The following is a 20,036-nucleotide window of genomic DNA, read 5'->3' on the forward strand; positions in this document are numbered from 1 at the left end:
GCCCATAACTTGACTCCCAGTCCAATATCCTGTTCACTAGACCTGCTTCTGCAAGGATAGTCTCACACACTTAGCTGTGCAATAGGGTTTTACTCCTACCTCTGAAATGTCGCTCACAAGCCATGTTTTAAACTTAGTTCATAGACTTTAAAGACAGAAGGGACCATCATGATCATCTAGTCTGGCCTGCAGGCCACAGAACCTCGCTCACCCACTCCTAGATCCCTAACCTCTGGATGAGTTACTGAAGTCTTAAAATCATGATTTAAAGACTTCAAGTTACAGAGAATCCACCATTTACCCTCGTTTAAACCTGCAAGTTACCGGTGCCCCTCACTGCAGAGGAAGGCAAAAAAACCTCAGGGTCTCTGCCAATCTGACCTGGGGAGAAATTCCATCCTGACCCCAAATATGGTGGTCAGTTGAACCCTGAGCATTTTGGCAAGGCCCATCAGACAGACATCAGGGAAAGAATTCTCTGTAGTAAGTCAGAGCCCTCATATTCTAGTGTCCCATCAGTGGCCACTGGAGATGTTTGCTACTAGCAGTCACAGATTAGCTACATGCCATTGTAGGCAGTCTCATCATATCATTCTCCCCCCCTGTAAGTTTATCAAAATCAGTTTTGAAGCCAGTTAGGTTTTTACTCCCACCACTCCCCTTGAAAGGCTGTTTCAGCTCCTCTGATGGTTAAAAATTTTGTCTAATTTCAAGCCTAAACTTGTTAATGGTCATTTTATAACCCTTTGTTCTTGTGTCCGCATTAGTGCTTAACTTAACTCCTCTCCCTCCCTGATATTTATCCCTCTGATGTGTTTATAGAGAGCAATCATATCACCCCCAGCCTTCATTTGGTTAGGCTAAATAAGTCAAGTTCCTTGAGTCTCCTCTCATAAGGTAGAACATGAGAATGGCCATACTGGGTCAGACCAAAGGTGCATCCAGCCCAGTATCCAGTCTACTGACAGTGGCCAATGCCAGGTGCCTCAGAGGGAGCGAACCTAACAGGTAATGATCAAATGATCGCTCTCCTGCCATCCATCTCCACCCTCTGACAAACAGAGGCTAGGGACACCATTCCTTACCCATCCTGGCTAATAGCCATTAATGGACTTAACCTCCATGAATTTACCCAGTTCTCTTTTAAACTCTGTTATAGTCCTAGCCTTCACAACCTCCTCAGGCAAGGAGTTCCACAGGTTGACTGTGCGCTGTGTGAAGAAGAACTTCCTTTTATTTCTTTTAAACCTGTTACCCCTTAATTTCATTTGGTGGTCCCTAGTTCTTATATTATGGGAATAAGTAAGTGAATAAAGAAAAGTTATTTTCTCCACACCACTCATGATTTTATATACCTCTATCATATCCCCCCTTAGTCTCCTCTTTTCCAAGCTGAAAAGTCCTAGCCTCTTTAATCTCTCCTCATATGGGACCTGTTCCAAACCCTTAATCATTTTAGTTGCTCTTTTCTGAACTTTTTCTAATGCCAGTATATCTTTTTTGAGATGAGGAGACCACATCTGTACACAGTATTCAAGATGTGGGCATACCATGCATTTATATAAGGGGAATAAGATATTCTCCATCTTATTCTCTATCCCTTTTTTAAGGATTCCTAACATCCTGTTTGCTTTTTTGACTGCAGCTGCACACTGCGTGGACATTTTCAGAGAACTATCCACGATGACTCCGAGATCACTTTCCTAATTAGTTGTAGCTAAATTAGCCCCCCCATCATATTGTATGTATAGTTGGGGTTATTTTTTCCAATGTACATTACTTTACATTTATTCACATCAAATTTCATTTGCCATTTTGTTGCCCAATCACTTAGTTTTGTGAGATCTGTTTGAAGTTCGTCACAGTCTGCTTTGGTCTTAACTATCTTGAGCAGTTTAGTATCATCTGCAAACTTTGCCACCTCACTGTTTACCCTTTTTTCTTTTACCATTTATTCCTACCCTTTGTTCCCTGGCTTTTAACCAGTTCTCAATCCTTGAAAGGATCTTCCCTCTTATCGCATGACAACTTAATTTACGTAAGAATCTTTGGTGAGGGACCTTGTCAAAGGCTTTCTGGAAATCTAAGTACACTATGTCCACTGGATTCCCCTTGTCCACATGTTTGTTGACCCTTTCAAAGAACTCTAATAGATTAGTAAGACATGATTTCCCTTTACAGAAACCATGTTGACTTTTGCCCAACAATTTATGTTCTTCTGTGTCTGACAATTATATTCTTTACTATTGCTTCAACTAATTTTGTAGTTTGTCCATTCCTCTGATCATTCTAGTAGCACTTCTCTGCACCTATTCCAGTTGAAGTCATCTTTCTTAAACGTGGGAGACCAGAATTGCACACGGTATTCTAGATAAGTCTCACGAGTGCCTTGTATAATGGTAATAATACTTCCCTATGTGACTGGAATGACTGGAAGATAGCTAACGTAATGCCAATATTTAAAAAGGGCTCTAGAGGTGAAACCAGCAATTACAGACCGGTAAGTCTAACGTCTGTACCCAGCAAATTAGTTGAAACAAAAGTAAAGAATAAAAATTGTCAGACACATAGAAGAACATAACGTATTGGGCAAAAGTGTGACACTTCCCTTTAAGCAGTTCCTTATCCACCTTTAAATTCTCATATTAATCCCCATCTTCTCCAATTTAACTAATAATTTCCTCATGTGGAACTATGTCAAATACCTTATTGAAATCCAGGTAGATTAGATTTACTGCATTTCCTTTGTCTAAAAATAAAAAATAAATAAATAAATAGATTACAAAAATCAGTTATCTTCTCAAAGGAGAAGATCAGGTTGGTATGGCATGATCTACTTTTTGTGAAACTATGTTGTATTTTTATCCCAATAACTGTCTACCTCTACGTCCTTAAGTACTTTCTATTTCAAAATTTGTTCTTAAGATTTTATGTAAGGCCCCCAGTCATCGGCAGCCAGGATTGAACCTGGGATTTCTGAAGCTTAGTGTATGAGCCTCTACTGCATGAGCTAAAAGCCACATGACTCTTAACTAAGACTGTAGCAGACTCATCAATCTCTAGGTGGTCTAGGTGTCACTAGAGGGGGATAAAGTGCCCCACCAAACAGGCCTGGGTTACACTTACAGGCCTATTAGTTTAATCTCAATTGTATATAATTTCCCTGAACACTTTTTTCCTCCTCTCTTAAAAATAGGTACTAGATAAACAATCCTCTAATCACAGGGTACGACCCGAGTTTAAAGTTTTGTTAAAAATCCTTGCTATTGGGCTTGCAATTTCATGTACCAGTTCCTTTAATGTTCTTGGGTGAAGATTAACTGGGACTCCTGATTTATTCCCATTCATCTGTTTTAAATTTGACTTCCATCTTGGATGTGATAATTTCTATTTCCATATCCTCATTTCCACTAGCCAGCCTGCCAATACCCCAAAGCTCCTTGTTACTTTGCCTCCATTTTTAATAAAGGTATTCGTTTAGGTGTTAGGCCTTCCCTAAATTATCCTCAATGCTTAGCGGTCCCCACTTCCTTTCTTAATTTTCTTTTTATTTATATGGTATATAACCTTTTATTGTTGGTTTTAATTTCCCTTGCAAGGTCCAGCTCTGTTGAGCTTTTGAAAGTTCACTTTTCCCCTTCACTTTCTGACCTCCAAGAGAGATGGATCAGCAAGGAAACCTCCCATCTTCCATTCTTTGTAGGCTTTTGGCTTTCTCTTAATCATTGGTTTGAGATGCTTGCTCTTCCAGCTTGGTCTGCAACATTTACCTACACATTTTTTCCCCTTGTGTGGGATGCAGGTTTCGGATAGGCTTTGCAACTTTGACTTAAAAGTAATTCCAAGCCTCCTCCACCTTCAGATCCTTGAGTTCTTCAGCCCAGTCTACTTTCCTAATTAATTCCCTTAAAAAAAATTAAGTTTGCCCTTTTGAAATCAAGGACCCTGGTTGCAGATCTATTTTTGTTTATCTTTCCATTTAGTTTAAATTAGCTCATGATCACTTTAACCATGGTTGTCCCCTACAATCAATTCTTCTATGACATCCTCACTACTCACCAATATGGAATCTAAAATGGCTTCACCGCTTGTAGATTCAGTGACTATTTGGTGAAGAAATCTATCAGTTATCACCTCAATAGGTGCCGACTCCATGGGTGCTCCAGGGCTGGAGCACCCCCAGAAAAAAATTAGCAAGTGCTTAGCACACCCTGGCAGCCAGCTCCTCCCTTCCCCCAGCGCCTCCCACCCGCCGGTGGCTCCACCAATCTAACTCCTCCCTCCCAGCACCTACCAGCTGTTTCATGGTGTGCAGGAGGCTCTGGGAGAAAGGGGGAGGAGTGGGGACAAGGTGCGCCCAGGGGAGGGGGCAGAACTGGGTGGGAAGAGGCAGCGTGGGGGCAGGGACTTGGGAGAAGGGATGAGGTGGTGTCAGGAAGAGGCGGAATGAGGCAGGTGTGGGCAGGATCTGGGGCAAAGTGGGGGGGTTGAACACCCCCAGATCCAGAGGAAGCCAGCGTCTATGATCACATCCAGGAAAATGTAGGGCTTTACTATTATTAGTAGCATTTGTCCTCCAAATCTATATCTGGGAAGTTAAAGCCTCCCATAATCACACAATTCCCAGTAGGTTTTTATTGTATTAAATATATTAAAGAGGTCTCTAACCATATCTAGATTGGATCATGGGGGTCTGTAGCATACCTCAAGCACTATCACAGGGGAGCCTCTGGTAGCATTCTTCCCAAAGTAATTTTGTCCCAACACACAGTTATCCATTCTCATCACTTCTAAATTTCTTTACAGTCTACCTCATCATCAACATACAATGCTACTCCATCACCTTTACTTCCGTTTTTCCTGAACAGCACATACCCTTCAATACCTATACTCCAGTCATGGCTACTATTCCACCATGTTTCTGTTATCCCTATAATATCTGGTTTCATCTTCCTGCACCAGTAGTTCCAGTTCCTCCATTTTGTTACCCAGGCTCCTTGCATTGATGTACAGACATCTTAGTTGTTTCTGCTTGGCTTCAGACAGACAGATTCCTCACCTGCTTAGGTACAGTCATTCTACTGCCAGTATTGCAGTCTGGTTTGATTGGTATTGGCACCCTCTTTCCTCTTAATGTCCATTCTCCTACCCACTGCTGTTCCTTTCTCCATTGCAATAATTCTCTTTCTTGATTTTTTTCCTCCTGGTCAATATTCAAATTAGGCATGGAGATTACATGAGTATATCTCCCAACCGTCTCCCAAATTCCTAGTTTAAAGCTCTTTTAATCAGCTGTGCCAACCTCCATCACAAAGTCTATTTCCCTCACTACTCAGGTAGAGTCAATCCGATGAGAACAGTCCTCTGTCCGTGAATCCTCCCAGTGGTGAACATCCCGAAGTCCTCCATTGCCCGAGCCATCTGTTGAACATCATACTCTTGTCTCATCTTTGTTCTCCTCCTCTAGGGACAGGTAGAATCCCATGGAAGATCATTTAAGCCTTCACTTCTTTAAGCATCTTCCCCAGCCTGGCACTGTCTCCACTGATGCGTTCTAGTGAGAAGCTAGCAGTATCATTTGTTCCCATGCAAAGGTCAATGAGTGAATTATTTCCTGCTCCCATTAGAATATCCTTCAGTCTCAGGTCCATATCCCACATTTTAGCTCCTTGCAGACAGCACACCCTTCTGTTCTCTGGATCAGCTCTGGTGCCAGGCCTGTCCTTCTTAGTAGGGAGTCACCAATCATGTAGACCCACTTCGGGTATTGGTGTGATTTTCTGGCCCTCCTCCTGTTCTTTCTGGCTGCAAGTCCTCTGGTCTTTTGTTCTCTCTTGCAATCTTCTGAGAGTCAGTCTCTATCCTGCAGTGGCTCCCAACTCCGCCTAACTTCATTGACTATTCTCTTCTTCCTTGCCCTCCCACTTTCTGTTACTGCCTGCTGTGCCCTTTCTTCATTTTCCAACTCAGAAAACCTGTTCCTGAGCTCTATTTCTCCTTCACTAGCCTTCTTTTAACAAAGATGTAAAACGGTTTTAAAATTGTTTTATGTGAATAGCTTCTGGATTAGATAAGCATGTGGCGGAAGGTGCTAAATGATCTGTGTTGGTCACAGGGCTTTTGTCTGAGGGTGGGAGATTGTGGAGCAGATGGCAGATGTGCCTCAAGACAATAGTAATGGAAATGACAACTCTAATCCCGAATCAAAAGTTTAGCAGCATAAGATCTTCACCCAACTTACTAAAACATAAGTAATAAAACCCACAAGAAGCAACCTAACATGTACAGTATCAATCAAGTATGTTGAGTCGCTCATAGCATAAACGCCTGGGGACTTAGAATGTGTCTTTAACTCTGGCTACAGTGCTATGTATCGCAAGTATCGACTTTGGTGGCATAAGAGAAAATGAAGATTTCCTGGACAGATGTCAGGATATGCTTCTACGGGCACAACATTCTGAAGAATCAGAGCAGGCTGTGCAGCAGGGACAGAGGGACGGTGAAGAAATTTGGCAGCATGTGACCTCCAGAAGAAGAGAGAGGAGCGTCCATGTACCAGCAATGGAAATACAGGTGAGCAACCGTTTTCATGTTCTCTCCACAGGTACTAATGTGGATAGTGGACTAGATGATACACCTGAGGGAAGGGAGCAGAAGGAGAGTCCACCAACTGGAAGGCATGAGATGCCCTGTCCTAGGGATGGGGGTTCCATGACCACCGCTCCCAAGAGAAGGAGGAGGGTGGTGGTGGTGGTCGGGGACTCCCTCCTCAGGGGGACTGAGTCATCTATCTGTCGCCCTGACCGGGAAAACAGAGGTCTGCTGCTTGCAAGGAGCTAGGATTCACAATGTGACGGAGAGAATGCTGAGACACAAGCCCTCGGAGCGCTACCCCTTTCTGCTTCTCCACGTGGGCACCAATGATACTGCCAAGAATGACCTTGAGAGGATCACTGCAGACTACGTGGCTCTGGGAAGAAGGATAAAGGAGTCTGAGGCGCAAGTGGTGTTCTCGTCCATCCTCCCCGTGCAAGGAAAAGGCCTGGGTAGAGACCGTCAAATCGTGGAAGTCAACGAATGGCTACGCAGGTGGTGTCGGAAAGAAGGCTTTGGATTCTTTGACCATGGGATGGTGTTCCAAGAAGGAGAAGTGCTAGGCAGAGAAGGCCTTCACCTAACGAAGAGAGGGAAGAGCATCTTTGCAAGCAGGCTGGCTAACCTAGTGAGGAGGGCTTTAAGCTAGGTTCACCGCGAGAAGGAGACCAAAGCCCTGAAGTAAGTGGGGAAATGGGATACCAGGAGGAAGCACGAGCAAGAGAGCGCAAGAGGAGAGGACTCCTGTCTCATACTGAGGAAAGCGGGACGATCAGTGAGTTATCTTAAGTGCCTGTACACAAATGCAAGAAGCCTGGGAAACAAGCAGGGAGAACTGGAAGTCCTGGCACAGTCAAAGAACTATGATGTGATTGGAATAACAGAGACTTGGTGGGATAACTCACGTGACTGGAGTACTGTCATGGATGGATATAAACTGTGCAGGAAGGACTGGCAGGGCAGAAAAGGTGGGGGAGTTGCATTGTATGTAAGAGAGCAGTATGACTGCTCAGAGCTCCGGTATGAAACTGCAGAAAAACCTGAGAGTCTCTGGATTAAGTTTAGAAGTGTGAGCAACAAGGATGATGTGGTGGGAGTCTGCTATAGACCACCAGACCAGGGGGATGAGCTGGACGAGGCTTTCTTCCGGCAACTAACAGAAGTTACTAGATCACAGGCCCTGATTCTCATGGGAGACTTCAATCACACTGATATCTGCTGGGAGAGCAATACAGCAGTGTACAGACAATCCAGGAAGTTTTTGGAAAGCATAGGGGACAATTTCCTGGGGCAAGTGCTGGAGGAACCAACTAGGGGCAGAGCTCTTCTTGACCTGCTGCTCACAAACAGGGAAGAATTAGAAGGGGAAGCAAAAGTGGATGGGAACTTGGGAGGCAGTGACCATGAGATGGTCGAGTTCAGGATCCTGACACAAGGAAGAAAGGAGAGCAGCAGAATACGGACCCTGGACTTCAGAAAAGCAGAATGACTCCCTCAGGGAACTGATGGGCAGGAACCCGCGGGGAGAATAACATGAGGGGCAAAGGAGTCCAGGAGAGCTGGCTGTATTTTAAAGAATCCTTATTGAGGTTGCAGAAACAAGCATCCCAATGCGTAGAAAGAATTATACGATCTGAAGAGAAACCAGAGTATATGGCAGGCAACCAGCTTGGCTAAACAGTGAAATCCTTGCTGATCTTAAACACAAAAAAGAAGCTTACAATTAGTGGAAGATTGGACAAATGACGAGGGAGGAGTATAAAAATATTGCTCAGACATGCAGGAGTGAAATCAGGAAGGCCAAATCACACTTGGAGTTGCAGCTAGCAAGAGATGTTAAGAGTAACAAGAAAGTTTCTTCAGGTATGTTAGCAACAAGAAGAAAGTCAAGGAAAGTGTGGGCATCTTACTGAATGAGGGAGGCAACCTAATGACAGAGGATGTGGAAAAAGCTAATGTACTCAATGCTTTTTTTGTCTGTCTTCACGAACAAGGTCCGCTCCCAGACTGCTGCACTGGGCAGCACAGCATGGGGAGGAGGTGACCAGCCCTTTGTGGAGAAAGAAGTGGTTCGGGACTATTTCGAAAAACTGGACGAGCACAAGTCCATGGGGCCGGATGCGCTGCATCCGAGGGTGCTAAAGGAGTTGGTGGATGTGATTGGAGAGCCATTGGCCATTATCTTTGAAAACTCATGGCAATTAGAGGAGGTCCCGGATGACTGGAAAAAGGCTAATGTAGTGCCCATCTTTAAAAAAGGGAAAAAGGAGGATCCGGGGAACTACAGGCCATTCAGCCTCACCTCAGTCCCTGGAAAAATCATGGAGCAGGTCCTCAAGGAATCAATTTTGAAGCACTGAGAGGAGAGGAAAGTGATCAGGAACAGTGAGCATAGATTCACCAAGGGCAAGTCATGCCTGACTAACGTAATTGCCTTCTATGAGGAGATAACTGGGTCTGTGGATGAGGGGAAAGCAGTGGATGTGTTATTCCTTGACTTTAGCAAAGCTTTTGATACTGTCTCCCACAGCATTCTTGCCAGCTAGTTAAAGAAGTATGGGCTGGATGAATGGACTATAAGGTGGATAGAAAGCTGGCTAGATCATCAGGCTCAACGGGTAGTGATCAACGGCTCCATGTCTAGTTCGCAGCCGGTATCAAGCGGAGTGCCCCAAGGGTCGGTCCTGGGGCCGGTTTTGTTCAATATCTTCATTAATGATCTGGAGGATGGCGTGGACTGCATTCTCAGCAAGTTTGCAGATGACACTAAACTGGGAGGAGTGGTAGATACGCTGGAGGGTAGGAATAGGATACAGAAGGACCTAGACAAATTAGAGGATTGGCCCAAAAGAAATCTGATGAGGTTCCACAAGGACAAGTGCAGAGTCCTGTACTTAGGACGGAAGAATCCCATCCACTGCTACAGACTAGGGACCAAATGGCTAAGCAGCAGTTCTGCAGAAAAGTACCTAGAGGTTACAGTGGACGAGAAGCTGGATATGAGTCGACAGTGTGCCCTTTTTGCCAAGAAGGCTAATGGCATTTTGGGCTGTATAAGTAGGGGCATTGCCAGCAGACAGAGGGACGTGATCATTCCCCTCTATTCAGCATTGGTGAGGCCTCATCTGGAGTACTGTGTCCAGTTTTGGGCCCCAAACTACAAGAAGGATGTGGAAAAATTGGAAAGAGTCCAGTGGAGAGCAACAAAAATGATTAGCGGGCTGGAACACATGACTTATGAGGAGAGGCTGAGGGAACTGGGATTGTTTAGACTGCAGAAGAGAAGAATGTGGGGGGATTTAATAGCTGCTTTCAACTACCTGAATGGGTGTTCCAAAAAGGATGGATCTAGACTGTTCTCAGTGGTACCAGATGACAGAACAAGGAGTAATGATCTGAAGTTGCAGTGGGGGAGGTTTAGGTTGGATATTAGGGAAAACATTTTCACTAGGAGGGTGGTAAAGCACTGAAATGGGTTACCTAGGGAGATGGTGGAATCTCCTTCCTTAGAGGTTTTTAGGGTCAGGCTTGACAAAGCCCTGGCTGGTATGATTTAGTTGGGAATTTGTCCTGCTTCGAGCAGGGGGTTGTACTAGATGACCTCCTGAGGTCCCTTCCAACCCTGATATTCTATGATTCTGTATCTGACAAAACGAAGGCTGAGGGGGGATATGATTGCTATCTTTAAATATATCAGAGGGATAAATACAAGGGAGGGAGAGGAATTATTCCAGCTTAGTACTAATGTGGACACGAGAACGAATGGATATAAACTGGCCGTGGGGAAGTTCAGGCTTGAAATTAGACGAAGGTTTCTGACCGTCAGAGGGGTGAAATATTGGAACGGCCTTCCGAGGGAAACGGTGGGGGCGACGGACCTGTCTGGTTTTAAGATTAAGTTAGATAAGTTTATGGAGGGAATGGTTTAATGGTAAAACACAGTAGCCAAGGAATACCAAGCAATGGTAGGTAAATAATATAATGGCTAACAGGGGTCAGGCTAGAGACTCTTGCCTACATGCTCGGGGTCTTACTGATCGCCATATTTGGGGTCGGGAAGGAATTTTCCTCCAGGGTAGATTGGCTGAGCCTCTGGAGGTTTTTCGCCTTCCTCCGCAGCATGGGGCAGGGATCACTAGCAGGAGGGTCTCTGCCGACTGAAGTCACTAAAACACAGGATTGGGGACTTCAACAGCAGAGTCCAGGGAAGGGGTAGGGACGGTTTTGTGGCCTGCAGCATGCAGGGGGTCAGACCAGATGATCATAATGGTCCCTTCTGACCTTAAAGTCTATGAGTCTATATCCAAGCACTAAATAATAAAATGCAGTGAGTTGGAGCGTCTGGCCCCTGTTCCCAAGGGACAGGTGTTGATATTACTAAAGCCACTAGCAGAAGTTTCCTTGTTGCTCTTTCAGCAGAAAGGAGATTGAACTACCCTTGCCATGTCTGATTCCCTCAAGGCTAGAGAGGGACAGGGGCAGGACATCTTGGGGGAAGTTTATGCTACAGGTAGGTGCTGGGGGCTAGCAAACTTAGAGAATCTCTAAGCCTGTCATTGCTGCAGGTGATGGAAGAAGTTAAACTCCAAACCCCAGTACAATAATTTTCCAAGGGAATGCAAAGGCAGGCCCAATGGAGCTGGGAGCAAAGCCACCACCAAGTTAAATGAGGGAATACTGTCTCCTCATCCCAATTAGTGCCTAATCTCCCTTTGCAGATATAGCCTTAAACCCTAAGTATGGGAATACATCAGAATATCAGCTTTTAAAAGTTTCATTTTAGCTCATGGTTTTTGAGAGAGCAACAAAATCTGCCTCCAATACTGCACAAACCCAGTGGCAAATAAAAACCACCCCATATACATTTACAATTTCATGAATTTGGTGGTGTGGGGGAACCAGGCCATGACTCATATTTTCAATACTTGGAGATGGCATCACTCCCCCTGCCACTGATCTATGGGGGGAGGATGAAGCTGCCACGCGGTTAAAAGTGGGTGGCAGGGATGAGACTGCATCCACTCTGCACCCACAACTGGGTGGGAGGCTGGACAGTGGCACCCCCGCAGCTGTAGCTGCATACACCCCTCTCTTGAGCAGCGCACATAGTCCCGTCCCCGACCCCCACCGGAAGGCGGCTGCCTCTCCCTCCGCCGCGCTCTATGGTAACGGGGGGGGCCGAGAGGGAGTTCCACTAGCACGTGGCCCACCAGCACCAATAGAAAAGGAACAAACCATAGAGCGAAGATGAGTGCTGACTAGATATTGCGGGCTTCAAGCCCGTCTCTCTGCTGCCGTCAGCTTGTTGGAGGCAGCAGAGTCCTCCCAGCCCCCCCCGGGTGGGGAGTCGGGTTCAGCTGTCCGGCCTCTCTTACCTGATGCGTCCCTGACCCCCCATTTTATCGCGCTGCCATAGCGAGTGTGAGTGGAGATCGGCATTACCTCTAATAGGCCTACAGCGAAGCCTATGCTGGGTACGAGGCCGAGGGGCCGGCCGCCATCTTGGTAAAGGAGAGGGATGTGCGTGACCGGCCAGCATAAGGGTGGCCCCTCCCCCACGCACCCTTGTCCTGTCAAATCGCTACAGGAACGGCGCGTGCGTCCGCGCAGTCAGTTAAGCGCATGCGCTTTTAGGGCTCCTGAGGCGCGCAGGCGCGCATTTATCCTAAATCTGCCGCTCGTGCTTGCGTCCCTTCGCGCTGTCAGTTCCTGGCTCCGCCCTTGGGGTGGGGTTTGCAAAGGCGCGCGCGCGCGCGCGCGACTGTAGCTAGAGAGCCTGAGTGGGGAGAGAGTCGTAGCGAGTGCGCGAGCCTGAAGGACGGTTCGAAGAGCTTGGTTCACCAATCGCTCTGTACAGCCCAGGCTGCCAGGTGAGGGACGCGGCGGCGGCCCCCGGTCTCCAGGGGAGGAGAACTCCAGGGCGAGGAGTCTGGGCTCCGGAGCCAGACAGGGGCGCGTTTCTTCGCCCTTCCCCCATCCCCTGTTCCCAGCTTCCGCGGGGCTGGGCCCCACAGTGTCCAGTGGTGCTGCTTCTGCGCCCTGCTTTCGGGCCGCTGCCTGGCGATGCTGGGGGGAGAATCCCCGTGGCTGGGGGCGGGCGCCGCACTCCCTAGCTGTTGGGTACCCCAGGCCCGATGTCTCTCAGGGCTCCAAAGATGCAGTGCTGGGGATCGCCGGAGGGCTCCCTCGTCCCTTCTGCGTTGATAAGGTAGCCGGCAGGCCGACTTCGCCTTTGCTTGGCACCACCCTCTCTGGTGTGCGAGCGGGAGGAGAGATGGCTGTACTGTAGGGGCAGATGGGTTTTTTTTTTCCCTAACTTTTCAAAATCGAAGGCTAACGCGCCTTTCAAATACTATGCACTTAACGCCCCCCCCCCACACACCTCCCCCTAGTTTTGGAGAAGCCTTGTGGCTTTCTGGCCGTAGCTGTAGCTACCGAAACGTACTCCTGCAAAAGGTAGTTCGGAAGAAGAATGACAGGAGTACTTGTGGCACCTTAGAAACTAACAAATTTATTAGAGCATAAGCTTTCGTGGACTACAGCCCACTTCTTCGGATGCAATCGGAAGAAGAATGTGTTTCAATTACACCACTGTGAATATTCACTGTTTGAATGGATCACTGTCTGCAAAGTTACAGTGTACAGCTTTACACACCCACAAGTTTATGCATTAACAATTAAATGTAAGCATTAACAGCTTAGCCTTTAAAATTTAAATTACTTTAGTTCTTATTGTATTGTGGAACTAACAGACCTGCTCAAACTCTAGCTAAAGAGGGAAGTTCAGGTCCAGTGGCAACTCTGGGCAGGTTCACAGGATGTTAGGGGTGGAATTTACTGGGCTGTGGAAGTGAGGGTTGTGAACCGGGTGGGACTAGGACTTAGTCTCAGGGATGGAGCAAAGGAAAGAAGATAGGGAGCTACGGGGTGGAAATTAGAGGTGTCTAGAGAGCAGTGTTAAGGAGGTAGCAAAGAGCCTTGCAGCCTAAAATGCTCATTACACCAAGTAGAAGAAGATGGAGCAACTGTAAGGTTAGAGCGTTCTATGCCATGTGTGAAATTTTTATAGACAGAATCTAAAGTGTAAGAAAAGCAAGTTACTTATCTTCATCTCCATTTGAAATGAGATCTAACAGTGGCTTTGCTATTAAATTACATCTATCTATTGTTAACCTAGTTCAAACTGTGCTCAAACCTCCTCTTTGATCATTCAAGACAAATGTATAATGTCTTCCATAGGGTTTTAGAACAGCTGTAAGGGAAGATCTAGGATGCTCTCAAATTGGAAACTGCTTATGAATTCATGTATTGCTGCATGCATGAGAGAACTTAATCACAGTATTAAAACAGCTTTCATGCAGTATTCCCTGTTGTGAAAGATTTCTGTGTTGGTTGCCTATAGCAGTGGCTCTCAACCTTTCCAGACTACTGTACCCCTTTCAGAAGTTTGATATGGCTTGCGTACCCCCGAGTGTCTTCTCACTTAAAAACTACTTGCTTATAAAATTAGACATAAGTGTCACCTCAGACTATTACTGAAAAATTGCTTACTTTCTCATATTTACCATACGATTATAAAATAAATCAACTGGAATATAAATATTGTACTTATATTTCAGTGTATAGTATATAGAACAGTATAAACAAATAATTGTAGGAAATTTTAGTTTGTACTGACTTCACTAGTGCTTTTTATGTAGTCTGTTGTAAAACTAAGCAAACATCTAGATGAGTTGATGTACTCCTTGGAAGATCTCTGCGTACTCCCAGGGGTACGTGTGTACCCTGGTTGAGAACCACTGGTCAACAAGAAGCCTAAGTGGATAGATGGTTGCAGCAGAGAAGCATCGATTGGACCAGACAGTACAGTGTGTTCGATACAAAATAGTGTGATCCTATAACTATAACAGAAAATTCAAGGTGCTTTTGTTTCAAAACCTCTGACATGGACTTGCAATGTGATCCTGGGCAAATAACACAGTCCTCTTTCTGCCTCAGTTTCCTCCTCTGTACAGTGGAGGTAATGAAACCACTCACAAGGGTGTTGAAATTTGATCAGTTAATATTTGAAGTTCTTGAAGATCTGTATGGAAGGTAATTCATTGTCGTAAGTAATTCAGTACCCTTGGACCTACTTGTACAGTATTTAAAGAGAAAGTTACTACTAGGGAGAGGTCTTTTAATTTGCCTTTTGTGCAGTTGATATAATAGTAACTCTCCACATTTTTTTGTTTAGATTTATAAAATAAGCACCTGTTTGCAATCTAAATTTCACAATGAATATCTCCAGGACTCTTTATCTTTAGCAATAAATATACAAATATGCATCAGCAAACATAAATACCCCATTCTACCAACCAGCCATAATAAAATTCCTCCAACCCACAGCCTGCCCTCCCAAACTGCATGGGTGGAAAGATGGACCTTGCAGTGTGCCTGGAAAGCCAATATGGTCCCTGGACCAACAGGGAGAAGATTTTTCTAAAGTTGAGAACACCCTGCTAGTAACTCCCTCTCTCTTACTGAGAGTTTGTCAGCTGAGCACTGCCTCTGATCCTAGCTGCGGCAGTGTAGCTTGAGGAGTAGAAGTCTCTTGACTAACATCTCAAACAATGTAGGACTTTAAACCAGCTCCTTGAATTCCACTTGGAAACTGATCGTTGACCATTGATCATTGACCATAGATTGCGAAGCACTGGTGTTATGTAATTCTAGCATGGAACTCCACCTAATAAACACGCTGTCATATTTTGCACTAGCTTTTGTTTCTTAGGCTTTGTCTACCCTGCACTTTCACTGTTAAAACTTTTGTTGCTCAGGGGTGTGGAAACCCTCCATCCCTGTTGAACAACAAATGTTTTAATGACAAAAAGTGCTGGTGTGCACTATAGGCGGACGGTGACCTGGCCGTTGTGGAAGCCTAGACCTCGGCCCCTCCCCTTGTGCCTGAGGCTCTGCCCCTCACCCTCTCCGTCTGCACCTCCACTGTGGCCCCCATCCCCAGTGTGCTGGGTGGCACAGCAACAGCACCCCCAGCCCTGGTGTGCTGCGGCAGCAGCGACCCCCCAGCCCCAGGGCAGCACAGCAGCCAGGGCAGAGGGCTGGGGGGAGGCAGAGTGTGGGCTAGTCTGTTTGGGGAGGCACAGCTTCCCACAGCCTACGATTTCCATTGCACGTGGTGTGGGCAGTGCTTCATCTGTGGGAGCCACTCTCCTGTTGATTAAGATACCACCCCTCGTTGGTGTTTTATTTTATCATCGGGCGAGCTCTCTCTTCCAGCAACAAATAGCGACTACGCTGTGTGCCTTACAAAAGCACAGCTGTAGCAGCACAGCTGTGCTGTTATAAGGTGGGCGGTGTAGACCTACACTAAGCCACTCAGGCTATTTCCTTCACACATGCGTGCACACACACACACACACACACACACAATGTGTAACAGTAATTCAGTCCTGAAGGTAGAGCTAACTGTGGCAGGTAAATTTGCACTCTTCTTGCTAGGCAGATAGCAAATTTGGATATATCTGCTTCCTGAAATCCCTGGTAATTACCAAAATAGAATATTTGCTAAGGAGTTGTAGTTGACACCTCTTGTTCTTGTGAAAATTACTATTGAACGTTTAGTAACCACAAGGGGTCAAGGCCTCTGGTTTATATCTTGGTTAAGGTGATATATTGTAGGCAGTCAGTAGCAATCATCACAGTTCTCTACCTGTATAGCTGTTATTATGATATACATTATGGAAGAGATGAGTTTTGAGGGACTTGAAGGAGGATTAGGTGGTGGTTTACATTTTTTTTTGTTTTGTTTTTTCTTTTTCTTTTAAAGAGTGGCATAGGGGAAGGAATGCAAGTGGTTGGAGAACAAGCAGAGAATTGGGTGACCAAGGTTGGCATCAGTGATAGTGAAGGTGGGAGTCAGCCTGGTAGGGTGGGGCTATAAATTATGCAGACCTTTCCTGAGTAAGGACAAGAAATTAGTTTTTGGTGTGGTGGATAAAGGGGAGCTAAAGAAGAAACTGGGGGCGGAGCTGGCAGAGCTGTGAGGCAAAAAGATTATTTTAGCAGCATTTTAAATGGTAGAATTAGGTTGTAGACATTGCAGTTAGAGAGGTGGAGGTAATAGTTTCTCTAATTTTTCTACCCTATCACATTTCAAAGTTGTTGAATCTCTTCCTTTAATGATTATTTACAGGACACTTAGAAATGTGGGGGAGGAGAGAAAGCTGTATGCTTTTTGTTTGAATTCTGAAAAGGCAATTTCCTGTAAATTCTAATTTGGGCATGTATTTTTATTAATAGTTTCTTTTAGAGAAACAAGGTAGGTGAGGTAATATCTTTTACTAGTCTAGCTTTTCTGTTGGTGTACGATAAAAGATTTTGAGCTACACAGAACTCTTCTTTAGGTTTTGCTTCAGTTGGTTTTTGTAAAAGGTGTAGACTTCACAATTTTTCCAGTTTTTTTTTTTTTTTCCATTTCATATAGTTTGAGTGGAATTTTCAGAAGCACGCACTGTTGGCTTAACTTTTCCTCCAATGAAGTAAATAGAATTGGAGTTAGGCATTCAGTGTTTGTCTTTGAATATGGAGTGAGATTTTAATGACAAAGGTAAAGATAAAAATATTGGTATTTGGCAGGAAATCATTTGGGGTGGTTCAGAAGCTGGGTGATACATACAAGTAGTTTAGAACGTTCTCTGTCTTGTTCACTGTCAAGACAATTGAAATTTGATTGCACAGTGGTGGTTGTAGTAGGTGTTTTGGTCTTCATATTATCCTGTTTGTAATAAACTAAAAAACATTTTGTTCACAGAGTGGCTGACCTTCCATAAGGATGGCCAAGGTAAGAACAGCATTTGTATCTTCATTAATTACAAGATAAAAGCATAGTTTTTTATTAAGGTTTTTAGTTAGTGCAACCGTTCCCAAATATAAAGTTTTAGAGTGAGGTCCACAGTCAAGTGTATGGAATATTTCAAATTTAGAAATGAATGAAAATAAACTTTGAACCATTTGGTAACAGGTGAAATTATGCAAACCACTGTGTTTTATGCAAGTTGTTTCCCTGTGGAGGTTATAAAGGGAAACCATGTAGTTTTTTTTCCACTGAAGTAATATCCCTCACTTGAGCAAACCCTTTACTCCAATTGTACTGTTTTGTATTTGAACTTCTCTTCTGCCACTGTGTACCTAATTTTGCAGTCAGCAACATTCAGGAAAAGGATGAGCACTAGTTTAGTTGGCTTTTGCCCCTAAAGCAAGGTGGGGGATTGACAGATCCTTTAAGCAAGATTATAAAAGCAACAATAGAGAATTTAAACCAAAAGATCATATTAATGTAACAATCACCATATAAGATTCAGATAATTTCTTGTTCCACACATTTTATGTCACAAGTAGAAATCAGAATGGCCCATATTAACCTATTGGCAATGACACAAATAGTGTAGAGTATTTGAGTAGTATGCTTGGAGAGGGTAACCAATATGTCTGAAAACTTTTTCTGCTATTCTTTAATGTTGGATGTGTTTATACATTTGTAAATTGAAAATGAAAGTTGAGTCCTTTCCAGAGCACCCTCTAGTTTTCCTTCTGATTTTAATGAACTGATCACAGATTAATTTGGGCTATAAGGACACCTGTATTAAGTCAATTCCCTTGCTTTATTATAAGATCTCTAATATACTACCTCAAATAGATTATCATCAGGCCACGGGTAGTTTTTAATTTTTTTTAGTTGTATGTGTCAGAACTGACTAGAAATGTAGAGTTGCAATTTGACTTAGCATGTGTATAAGTCCCATCCACACAACCACTTTTAAAATGGTGTTAAACACCACACATTTTTAAAAGTAGTTAGCATGATTGTTACAGAAATCATAGTCTGCTGAGGATAATCTTGAATATAATTTACTATAATTCCTGGAAGGATAGTTGGAATAAACTACACTAGTTGTGAAAACTTTCACTTAGCACAGTTAATCTATTCTGTGTTGTAAAATTGTCTTCAAAATTGTTTAACCATTATGGTAGCATGAACATAACTGTAGTGCATTTCTGCACATTATGTAGTAGTATTAGTGAGAGAAACGCATCCCATGAATTTTCAGTTTCATTTAAACTCTTGGAGGAAAAACTTGCCATTTATTTTAATCTGGAAATGAAACAGATATAATAAAGTTGTTGCTATCTAATTTGTCAGTGAAAACTTTGATATGTAAATGTTTTTAGGTTTACATTGTGGAAGAGCAGCAAGTCATTTATGTGCAGCCAGTCATTTATGTATCTACATTTATAAAAATATAGTATACAAAAGGATTCCTATATTTTACTGCAGGCACCTTTGACAGTTATTTAGAAAAACAATGCAAATAAAATCAGCAGTGAAGTCACAACCAAAAACAAATCATGAATCCCTTCCATTCCCTAAAGCCTGAGTGGAAAAAGCAGGCCTTGCAATGTGTGATGCAGACCAACAGGTTTGGGTTCTTTCAGACCGAAGGTTGGGGAGTCCAAAACTGAGGGCCTTTTACAGAGAACACTCCTGCCAGCTCCTTCTGTTTTAAATCAAGGTGACTCAAACTTGAGTGCCTCTTCTGTAGAGAACAGTGTGAGCAACAAAGACTGAAGACTTCAAAGATTTTCCAGCTCTGTCTCTAATTTGTAATTACAAGCTTCAGAACTGTCCTCAATTATTTCAACCTATAGTATATATAATCTTCTGATTATTTTATTTAGCAACCGCCTGCCCAATTTACCAATCCAGAAACTCCTGGCTATGTTGGATTTGCAAACCTTCCCAACCAGGTTCATCGGAAGTCTGTGAAAAAGGGCTTTGAGTTCACTCTCATGGTGGTTGGTAAGAGAATATATTTTGTAGTCTCTTGTAATTAGAATTTAGAAAACGGGATTAGACTGAATGCAATGTAACTTCTCATATGAAGGAAGTCTTCATATACTTTATATAACATCCAGCAGTTCTGTCCTGTATAGGTGTGTAGTTTGAAGTATACTTTAATTTAATTATCATCTTTAATGTGTTAATGAGTTAGCTGTTCCACATGAGTAGTAATACATCCAAACATGAATGTGTGTGGTAGCTAATGCTGTAGATAAGATTGAGAAGGTCTTCTCACACCTTTTGTACTCATTACTTCCTCCTATTTTGTCCTTTGAGACTTAAGCTTTCTGTGCTTAAGTGGATTTAAAAAAAAAAAAATGAGAAAAATCTTATTTACTTTTTTTTGAGTTGGGAAAACATTTTTTTTCACATACACCTCTACCTTGATATGACGCTGTCCTCGGGCGTCAAAAAATCTTACCGCGTTATAGGTGAAACCGCGTTCTATCCAACTTGCTTTGATCCGCCTGAGTGCGCAGCCCTCCCACCCCCCTTCCCCGAGCACTGTTTTACCACGTTATATCAGAATTTGTGTTATATC

General features: G+C 43.9%; 2 protein-coding genes across 5 annotated transcripts in view; one reads left to right on the forward strand and one right to left on the reverse strand.

Annotated features, from left to right (window-relative positions):
- The window catches only part of HDLBP (high density lipoprotein binding protein), a 92,044-nt gene extending 79,902 nt beyond the window's left edge, over positions 1-12,142 (reverse strand). The window contains exon 1 of the mRNA XM_054038935.1: positions 12,037-12,142. The gene's annotated coding sequence lies outside the window, so the exon portion shown is untranslated. The remainder of the gene's footprint in view (positions 1-12,036) is intronic.
- Positions 12,143-12,348: 206 nt separating this feature from the next.
- The window catches only part of SEPTIN2 (septin 2), a 51,208-nt gene continuing 43,520 nt past the window's right edge, over positions 12,349-20,036 (forward strand). For 2 of the 4 annotated variants that reach the window (XM_054039897.1, XM_054039898.1), the window contains exons 1-3: positions 12,349-12,464; positions 17,408-17,437; positions 19,333-19,453. In XM_054039897.1, the coding sequence (XP_053895872.1) occupies positions 17,429-17,437; positions 19,333-19,453 (130 nt within the window). In that variant the 5' untranslated portion in view covers positions 12,349-12,464; positions 17,408-17,428. Of the gene's footprint in view, positions 12,465-13,206; positions 13,278-17,407; positions 17,438-19,332; positions 19,454-20,036 lie in introns of those variants that run through there. The other 2 variants (XM_054039899.1, XM_054039900.1) reach the window with 2 other exon arrangements.

Source organism: Malaclemys terrapin, chromosome 9, assembly GCF_027887155.1.
Source record: "Malaclemys terrapin pileata isolate rMalTer1 chromosome 9, rMalTer1.hap1, whole genome shotgun sequence".
NCBI classification, from domain to species: domain Eukaryota; kingdom Metazoa; phylum Chordata; order Testudines; family Emydidae; genus Malaclemys; species Malaclemys terrapin.